At 39.1% G+C, this 10000-nt stretch overlaps 1 protein-coding gene across 2 annotated transcripts in view; it reads left to right on the top strand.

Moving 5' to 3' along the window:
* Scai (suppressor of cancer cell invasion) overlaps nucleotides 1-10000 on the top strand; it is a 113181-nt gene that overhangs the window by 90262 nt on the left and 12919 nt on the right. For both annotated transcript variants that reach the window (XR_003843451.1, XM_021193033.1), the window contains exon 14: nucleotides 2458-2539. Coding sequence is in view for 1 of the 2 variants with exons in the window: in XM_021193033.1 (XP_021048692.1) it covers nucleotides 2458-2539 (82 nt within the window). In the remaining variant the exon portion in view is untranslated. The remainder of the gene's footprint in view (nucleotides 1-2457; nucleotides 2540-10000) is intronic.

The following is a 10000-nucleotide window of genomic DNA, read 5'->3' as shown; positions in this document are numbered from 1 at the left end:
ATTTTCAAAAAGGAAGATTATTTAGGTGCAAAGAAAATTAAATATTGCTATATATAGAAATGTGAATAAATATTGCATAGTTTTACTTACATGTAGAATTAATTTTAAAGTATCTAGCTCAGAGGAAAGGTCATTGTTAGAGACTAGAGTTGCAGATAATTGGAAAGTGGGCATCCAAAAATAGAGGGGGCTAGAGAAATAGTCCAGTGATTCAGAGTGCATACTACTCTCCCAGAGGAAACCAGTTTAGTTCCCAGCACCTGCCAAATGGCTCACAACGAACCTACCTCTCCAGAGGATCTGACATCCTCTTCTGGCATCCATGGGCACCTGCACTCATGTGCACATACACCTAAACATATAATCAACAATTAAATCATAAAAAGATAGAAATTTTTAACTATAACTTTGGTATCTATTCTCTTCAGCAATGGAATTTACAGAATGAATCTGTGTATGGGGGCAGATTTATTAGACTGTCTTATAGGCTATAGTCCAGCTAGTCCAACTGGTTGTCTGGCAATTGAAAGTCTAAAAACTGAGTAGTGGTTCAGTCCACAAGACTGGATGTCTCAGAATACACTAGAATAGCAAAGAAATGGGCTCTAATGCCAGTGAAGATATGGACTTGCTAGCAAGAACAAGCAGGCAAAGAAAGAGAACTTCCTTCTTCTATGTCCTTATATAGGCTCCCAGCAGATGTAACCCAGATTAAAGGTGGATCTTCCCACCTCAAAGATGAGATTAGAAGTGAGTCCTTCCACTTCAAGTTATCTAATTAAGAAAAGAATCCATCATAGGTGTGCCCAGCCATTTGGGTTTTAGTTCATTCCAGATGTATAATCAAAATGACAACCAAGATAGCACCTGCCAAATCATGGCGTTATTTTTTTGTTTTTGAAATTTGCTAAAAACTACTTTGAGCCAAATATGAAACAGATATTTCATTAATTTAGTGTGGTAACATATAAATTATATATAATTTTCATATTTCAACTAAAGCCCAAAACTATTATGAACTATATTGAGGTTGGATGCTACTCACTAACCAGTAAGATACCAGTTCTGCTTTGTTACATACATTTACATTAATACTGATGCAGATGTACACAATTGTCTGCTTTGATATGATGAGAAAGAGTGTACATGCCAAAAACTGTAATCCAGAGCAGAGGCCTTGTGTACATGTTCCTGAACTTGGGCATTACAGTCCATTGATCTGTGACCTAGCTAATCTGCATGTTTAACAGGAAGCCTAGATGGTTTACATTAAAGTGTCCAAAGAGAATATAAAGCAGAGTGAAAGACTTCCTTCTTTCTTGTGTTGAAGTTAGATCCTGGTTCTCCCTCTCAGTCCCATGCTCCCTGAAATGAGGCTCAGACTCAAATTATATTTACAAATACCTTAGCCATACAGCTAGGTTCTTTTTGACAAGAATCATAAGATAACCTGTTTATATTAACCTACATTCTGCCACGTGGCTGGTTATCTGTGCTCAGGTACCATGCATTTGTCTTGTCTCTTCACATCTTCTGGGCCTCACTCTAGCTCTATCCCAGAATCCTTTCTGCCTCCAGAGTGGCCTACTTCCATTTCCTGCCTAAGCAGGCTTTTCAGTTGACAGGTGATGCATCCATACAATATACAAGATATTCTCTCTACATTCTTGTCTGGAATATTGAAATGTAGCTTGATTTATATATATATTTAAGGATATAGAGAGCTGGATCAACAGTTAGGAGCGCTTGATATTTTTGTGGTGGTCCTGGGTATAGGTCCTAACTCCCACATAGTGGTTCACAACCATCCTTAATTCCAGTTTCAAGGGATCTGATTACCTCTTCCGATGTCTAAGGATACCAGGCATGCACTTATATATTATATACATGCAGGTAAAATATTCATACATGTAAACTAAATAAATCTTTAAAAATTATTGTAAAACCTCTTTAAAATATTTGATGCATTCTAAGAACCATTGAAATATGGGTATGGTTATATTAATCTATCTTAATTTCAAACCACATTCTTGGAAAGAACTTTTAAGTAATACAAAGCAATTGTGTGTGAAACCTGCTTCAGAGGTTTTCATGCCCTGGGTTAGTCATGTTTACATATGGGTCCTTTTTAGCTGAGGGGTTTGTTCACTTGTCTCACTGATGTTGCCCATACTGCTCTTGAATTCCAGAACTCAGGTTGTTCCCCTCTCTGAGTCTCCTGCTTGCTGGAGCTGTAGGTAACACCACTGCACCCTTTTTAGTCTTGAATAACAGTTGCCTTTGAACTTTTTTTCAGGTAGAATCAACATGTTCCAGTAAACACACATCTGTCTTTGTGTATGTTTGCTCCTTAAGTTTTGTTTTCCTTGTGATGCAGTGTTGGGAAAACTGAACTCTAGAATACTATTTCTGAGACTTGGCATCCAGTTACACAAACCCTCACTGTTTTTTCTGCAGCCTTCATCCTGGAGACCTCTATCCATTCACAAGGAAACCCCTGTTCATCGTTGTGGACTCCTCCAATAGTGTTGCCTACAAGGTGAGTCCTGGAAAACTGTCGTACACTCCAGGTATATAGCAGCGACCCTAGGGTCCCCACTCTAACATATGCCTTTTTATTTTGCTTTGTTTTGCTTCTTTAATTTTACAGTTTGTATTTAGTGTTTCTTTTCTTTTGAGGTTGTGCATGCTAGTCAGGATCTGATGCTATGAATAGAAACAAGAAGAAACGCATGAATGGACTCTCAGTGGAAAATAATAAATCCTCCTGCAGGAAAAAAAATTTCAAGATTTCCAAGATCTCTGGTGGGAGGTTTATTTTCGTTATATAACCCAGACTGTTTTTCTTTTCAGAGCTAGCAATAAAATGGGTGGCTTATTTTCTAGTTTTTAAAACACTTTTCCTTTCTGCACACCTAATTTAATGTACACATGGTTTAAATGAAACTCCATCTAATGTTACATAGTAATGATCTTGAATATTAACAGTTTTACATATGCTTTGTTTTTCCACGATTGGGCCTGAATGTGGTTTAGCCTGGAAGTACTTTTGCAATCTTTTGCTTTTGTAACAAACCCTCAATGGCTCCAAAGCACCAGCAGCAAAACACTGTGAAGTCATCAGAATTCAAGCAGTAATAATTTATAGTAAAGCAGAACAGGCTTAAATGAGGGGAAAGGATGTTCACACTGGACTGGATACTTACTTGTTTCTGCTCCTGAGAGCTGCTTCTGCTGTGGGTTTCTTCTACACAAGTGGAAAAGCAAGCATTACTCAGTTATTCAAACATGGCAGTGGAAATGGCTGAGTAGCCAAGAATGGTGACCCCACATAGATACTTTTCGTTTTCTCCTCATGTCTACTTTCATTTTAAAAATAAAATCTGGCCAAGTATGATGGTGCACACCTTTAGTCCCAGCACTCAGGAGGCAATGGCCAGCTGATCTCTGTGAGTTGAGGGGCAGCCTGGGCTACAAAGTAAGTTTCAGAGCAGCCAGGGCTATTACACAGAGAAACCCTGTCTTAAAAAAAATCTAATGGATGGATGGTTGGATGGATGGATGGATGGAACAAGCCTGAATTCTAAGAGCATTTACACAGAAAAACCCTGTCTTGAAAAACTGAATAAATGAATGAAACAACCTAAATTCTAAGAGCATCTAATCCACCCTATTTTTTAGCATGTTTCTTGCTACCCATTTTGTTAAGTTCAGTGTTAGGATTTTTGATTTTTAGGAAACTTAATCTGTGTGTTTTGTTAATTTGTATATGTATGTATATATTTTGGATGTAAGAGGGAGTGGGAAGGCCCTAACGGAAGGGCAGAACAAGATTGGTAAGAGTTCAGGGCAGCTTGGGCTATAGGGTGAGTCCCCACTTTTGCAAACAAAAAAATCTAGACAAGGTCCAGCAAATAAATACATAAATTACATGTATAAAAATGTTCTTTAAGAGTAGTACAGAAAACAGAAAAATCAATAAAATAATTAAAGAAAATGGCCACTAAGTTCAAAATATACCCAGAATCAGGGCCCTGTCTTTTTTTTTTTTGATATAGACAGCTAGAGGAATGGATGTATGTGTGCATATAATAAATATATGCACATACAATAGATATATGTAATTGCCTTTTTCTCATGTTTGAAATGTCTTCTCATACCCTTGGGAACATAATTATTTTACTTCTGTGTATGTTATTTTAGTGTGTGTGTGTGTGTGTGTGTTGTAAGCCAGGCTCACATCATTACCTAGCTACTCTTAAGCCACAGAAATCCGTCTTATATTCCCTGCTTTCCTACATTCTGAGTTATCTCTGTTTCTTTTTGCCTCTTTTATATGGAACTTCATTCAGAGTATCATAACCCTCACCTTTCTGGTTGATTTAGAATGGAGACGAGAAACTGGGTGAGTGGATAGGACTTGTCACAGCTGAGATGGATCGTGTGGTTGGGTGGCAAACCCTGGCAGGTCTTTAGGTCTTCCTCTGTGCTTATATCATATTTATCAGGTAAGACTCATTCTTCCCAGAATTCCACGTTCTGACTGTCAGCATATGTATGCTTTCCTGGATGTGTACATTGTGACTATTGACTTACATGTATCTTTGTCCTCCCTCTGCCTCACATTTAAGATTCTTAATAAATACATGCTGAATGGTGAGGAGACGGTACTGTATCTTTCTCCATATGGAATCTTTATACTAAAGATTAAATGTCCTGTGTAACTCTTCTTTCTCGTTCCAAATCCCTGTTTTATTCCACTCTTGAAAGAAAAGGAATTTTGCATGTTAGTATGAGCTTCCTGGCAGAAGAAGGAAGTGACTGATATATCAATTTCTGTGTGACAGCTACAACCCATAGTTAGCCTAACAGGTTCCCTAACATGGACATGCTGATTGGCTCTCTCTGTGGTAATGTAACATTAACTGGAAAACTTTAAAAAAAAAAAAATCCCAATAACTTTGACAAATTCTTTTTAGTTCTACTTTCTTTCCTTTGGGGTAAAAATGATTCATTGTGAACATTGAAAATTTTATGTGCTAGGTCTCTGCCAGTGCAAATGACTTACATGGCTGTCAAAACCAGGTTATCACAAAACAGCCTGGAACTAATGTGTTTCATGTGTGCAAATTTCTTTACTCTGGTAGGACTTTGTAACCACATAGTCAGTTATAACTGCCAGTGCTCTTCAAATTCCAGAATTCTATAGTTTTTTTCTCTTTTAAAATTACTTCTCTTAGCTTCTAGTAATCTGAGTTCATCTGTGGTGAATAAATATTTGGTTGAACATGTCAGGGTCTGTCAGATGATTTGAATTGGTTAAACTGGAGTTTTCATCCATGATAATGACAGTTCTCAGCCATTATCTCCTTACTGACTCTTGAGCCTCCCTCTCCTCTTCTCCTGGGATCCTTGCAGGCTTTCCAAATTACTAAGCTTCTTTAGTATTTTCTATCATCATGTTTCTCTGTTGGGGATTCTATCTCCCCCTCCCCACCAGCCCCCCTTAGCCTGCTTTAGTTCTCATTGTCTCTTTAGCAGTGTCTAACACATTATTAGTCCATCTTGAGTTTCATGTTTGTGTAAGCTTTTTTTTATATATTACATTGCTCATTAGAGTTTACCATTTTTAGTCTTTGCTTTTACTTCTTTGAGCTCAGTAAGCAGTTATTGGTCTTGTCTATCACATAATTCCTATACTTGAGTCTACTTTTGCTATTTAAGATGGCATTTGCAGTGATTGTATTTGTGCATGTTTATTTTATTTATTTATTTATTTATTTTGGTTTTTCGAGACAGGGTTTCTCTGTATAGCTCTGGCTGTCCTGGAACTCACTCTGTAGACCAGGCTGGCCTCGAACTCAGAAATCCGCCTGCCTCTGCCTCCCAAGTGCTGGGATTAAAGGCATGCGCCACCACGCCTGGCTGTGCATGTTTATTTTTGAAGTTGAACTTTTTATTTTGTTTATGTGTATGCATTTTGGTTTTGTGTGTGTGTGCGCGCACAAGCTTGCTATCCTTAAAACTGAAAGAACTTCATGGGGCGTTAAGTTACAGGAGGTTTGTGTTTGCTTATACAAAACATCTAGAAGAACCACCAGCTTAGGGCCCTTTAGGGGCTATTACATGGGTAGTAGATATCTGGCTGAAGATTGATAGAAGAGCTAACCAACAGGAACTAATTTAGAGGAACAGTGTGTCCTAAACTCAATACCAGGACACAGTACCCTACTGCTCTGTGGGTACTAATAGGAGAACATGTGAGTGTTGATTTTATTTCATTCTTAATTTAATGGTATAGCCCTGTAGGATTCTTCTCTAATGTGGGCACATATGAATCCCTTGCCATCTCTGCCCTTTTCTAGGTGTGACATTCAAAACCTAAATTCAACTTACTAGTTTGCCTTAAGCTAGCCAAGGTCAAGGCCTTCATTTATTTTCCCAGTCTCTTCTAGTGGTTTTTCTTCGTATCTCTAACCATCTTTGGAGTGTCCCTCGGTTCCATCCTGTCATCTTATTTTGTAGCCATAGCTGATCCCCTGATGCTTAAACTTAGTTTCATGACTTCATTACTGTTTCCCTACTGGCTTCTTCCAAGTGTGATACCTCCAGGTCAGACCTCAGTCTCTTCGACTCCATATATAATATGATATCTACCTACTCTGTGTATCCAGTTGAAAATTCTTCAAGCAATTGTAAACTAACAGAAACAATCATACTAAAGACAATTCTAGACCACTTCTACCTCTAGACTCCCATCTTGGATGGTGCCTAGTTTGCTTTTTATACTTGTTCCAGCTGAAAGTCTTGCCTTTATTCTTGATGTTAGTCTTTTATACTTGTTCCAGCTGAAAGTCTTGCCTTTATTCTTGATGTTAGTCTCCTTCCCTCTTTTATCATGAAACCTTATAAGATCTAATTCAATGTCCAAAAATCTCATGGACTCTGCTATCGCCCCTAGCCAGTGCTACTGTTCCTGTTCACCTGAGTTGTTGCAGTGGCTTCCCAGCAAGCCTTGCTCTTCCTTCTGTACATGTGCCAGTGTGTCAGGATGTTCCTTCTCTGCCCAAACTCTCCCATGACTCCTGATCTCACTCAGAAGACAGGTCACACAGGTGTCTTTGACCTTCTTTCTTGCCAGTCTCTTCAACTACACCGATTTCCTTCCTAATTTTTAATGTTCCAGGCAGTCTTCTGCTCTGGCTCTTTGCGTTCGCTTCTTTCTATCTTAAATGCTCTTTCAAAGATACCTTCTGTTTTTCAGGTGTTTGAACAAATGAAATCTCGTAAGTCCTCGCTAATTGCCATGTTTCAGATCGCATGCCTTCTTCACCTGTGACTTTATCGTTCTTCATAGCCATAATAGTTAATATTTGTATTATGACAACTGGTGCTATGTATTCTCCTAAATGTTTGATGTACTCACGCACATGTACTTCTCACACAGCTCATTGGTCACTTTTTTCAGTACTGAGTTTGAATGTAGTCTCACATATTCTGGCAAGCACTCTGCCACTGAGCTTCATCCATGGCCCTCTTTTTCTGTCCTACTTGGAGACTGAGGTGTCTTCCTTAAGTTGCTTAGGCTGGCTTTGAACTTACTCTGTCGCTCACATCAGCCTTGAACTTGTAATCTTCCTAAATAACTACAGGACTGTACCTCAAGGCCCACTATTGCCACTTTTATTATCCTCATTTGACTTATAAGAAAACAAAGCACAGAAAGTTTAAACATTTTATAAATATTTTATTTTTATGTTATGTGTATGAATATTTTATCTATATGCATGTCTGTACACCACCTGCATATAATGCCCATGGAGGCCAGAAGAGGGTGCCAGATTCCATGGAACCTGACTTACAAATGGTTGAAAGCCACTGTGTGGGTGCTAGGAATTGAACCCAGGTCATCTATGAGGAAAGCCAGTACTGTTGACCATCAAGCCATTTCTCCAGCCCTAGTTGAAGCATTTTTACCCAAGGTCACACACCCAACTAAGTAGTAGCATAGCTGGGTTTAAACAGTCTGATTATAAAACCTGTACTAGGGGGCTGGAGAGATGCTCAGCGTTTAAGAGCATTGACTGTTTTTCCGGAGAACACAGGTTCAATTCCAGCATCCACATGGCAGCTCATAACTGTCTATAACTCTAGTTCCAGGGGTTTGACACCCTCACACAAACATTTATACATGTAGGCAAAACACCAATGCACATTAAATGAAAATAAGTAAATCATCTTAAAAACAAAAATAAAACGTTAGACCATTACACTTAGTCAGATTTTAAAAATAAATTAATAATGAAATAAAGCCTGTGCTATTAATGTAATTGTTTGAATTCCGTGCTCCGTATCTGGACTCCCTGTTACCTTTATATAAGTTACTCATCTTGTTTACTGGGGTCCTGTAAACAAGGTCTGTGCCTGCCACTTGCATCCCTGTCCATATGGCATCTTCAGGGAGACAGGGTTTTTCTGTTTTGTTTGCTATCTAGCACCTAAGACAGTGTCTGCTTTATCTCCTCAATGAGTATTTACTGAAAATGGACCTTGTTATTCTGTTTCATAGCTTAGTTTGGTCTTGAACTTGAGATCCTCCAGTCTCAAGTAATAGGCATGGATCACCAGGCAGTTTGATTCAGTTTTTTAACTTAGAGGGGTTTTTCTGTTTTTTAAGATGTATTTATTTTATTTATATGAGTACACTGTAGCTGTCTTCAGACGCACCAGAAGAGGGCATTGGATCCCCATTACAGATGGCTGTGAGCCACCATGTGATTGCTAGGAATTGAACTCGGGACCTCTGGAAGAGAAGTCAGTGCTCTTAACCACTACGTCATCTTTCCAGTCCAACTTAGAGGTTTTTTAAAAGTGACTGTGTGTATGGGGAGAGGGAGGGAGGGAGGGAGGGAGGGAGGGAGGGAGAGAGAGAGAGAGAGAGAGAGAGAGAGAGAGAATATGAATGAATATGAATGAATGAATGAATGAATGAATGAATGAATGAATGAATGATTGTCCACAGAGACTAGAAGAAGGATATTTATAGAGTTACAGGCACTTGTCAGCTGCCTGACATCAGGGCTGGAACCAAACTTGGGTCCTCTCGAAGAGTAGAGGGTGCTCTTAACTGCTGGGCTATTTCTCTATCTCCTTAAGTGTTTTTGTTTACAACACACACACACACATAGGGGAGTGGGTTGTGCATTGTGAAGTTCAGTTCTTCCCTTCTACCGTTTGGTTTCTGGGGATCAACCAAGTAGTCAGAGACGGCTGCAGCACCTTTGCCTGCTGAGCCGTCTTGCCAGCCATACCTTGTTATTTTAGGTAGAGTCTTTCACTAGGACCTAGAATTTGCCTAACCTTCTAGGTTAGTTGGCCCATGATCCCAAAGTTCAGTTGTCTTTCCAACGATGGCATTATAAGCACATGTTACTGTGTTTGCTTCTTCCATGTTTGTTAGACATTGAACTCAGGTATTTACACTTATTTGGCAAGTATTTTACCAACCAAGTCCTAAAATTTAAATATAATCTGATATGTCAGACATGGTCAACTGTGCCTATAGTTTCAAATATTTAAGAGGTTGAGGTGGGAGGGTCACTTGATCCTATAAGTTCAAATCCAGTCTAAGCAGCATCACCAGACCCTATATCTAAGTGAATAAAGAATATATACAACCCAGCATTGTCTGTCAGAGGACCCTACAATAACCCTCAAATGTGCATAATTTGAAGGAGGACTTAGTACTTAGCATATTATTATGTGGGGACTTAGTACAGTAAGAAGATAATTGCAAAGTCAGCAGTGGATAAGGAATGTAGGGGAGCCTGGAGAAAACCAGTTCTAAACTTCCAAGGTGCTGGCCCAGTAGTCACAAAGGATGCACTTCATTTCCCAGCAACGAATTCCAGCTCTGTGGAGTACTTTCCAGCTCTGTGGAGTACTTTCCAGCTCTGTGGAGTACTTTCCAGCTCTGTGGAGTACTTTCCAGCTCTGTGGA

Source organism: Mus pahari, chromosome 3 (assembly GCF_900095145.1).
Source record: "Mus pahari chromosome 3, PAHARI_EIJ_v1.1, whole genome shotgun sequence".
Taxonomy (NCBI): domain Eukaryota; kingdom Metazoa; phylum Chordata; class Mammalia; order Rodentia; family Muridae; genus Mus; species Mus pahari.
The sequence above is the reverse complement of the archived record's forward strand: the minus strand, read 5'-3'. Positions and strand labels throughout refer to the sequence as shown.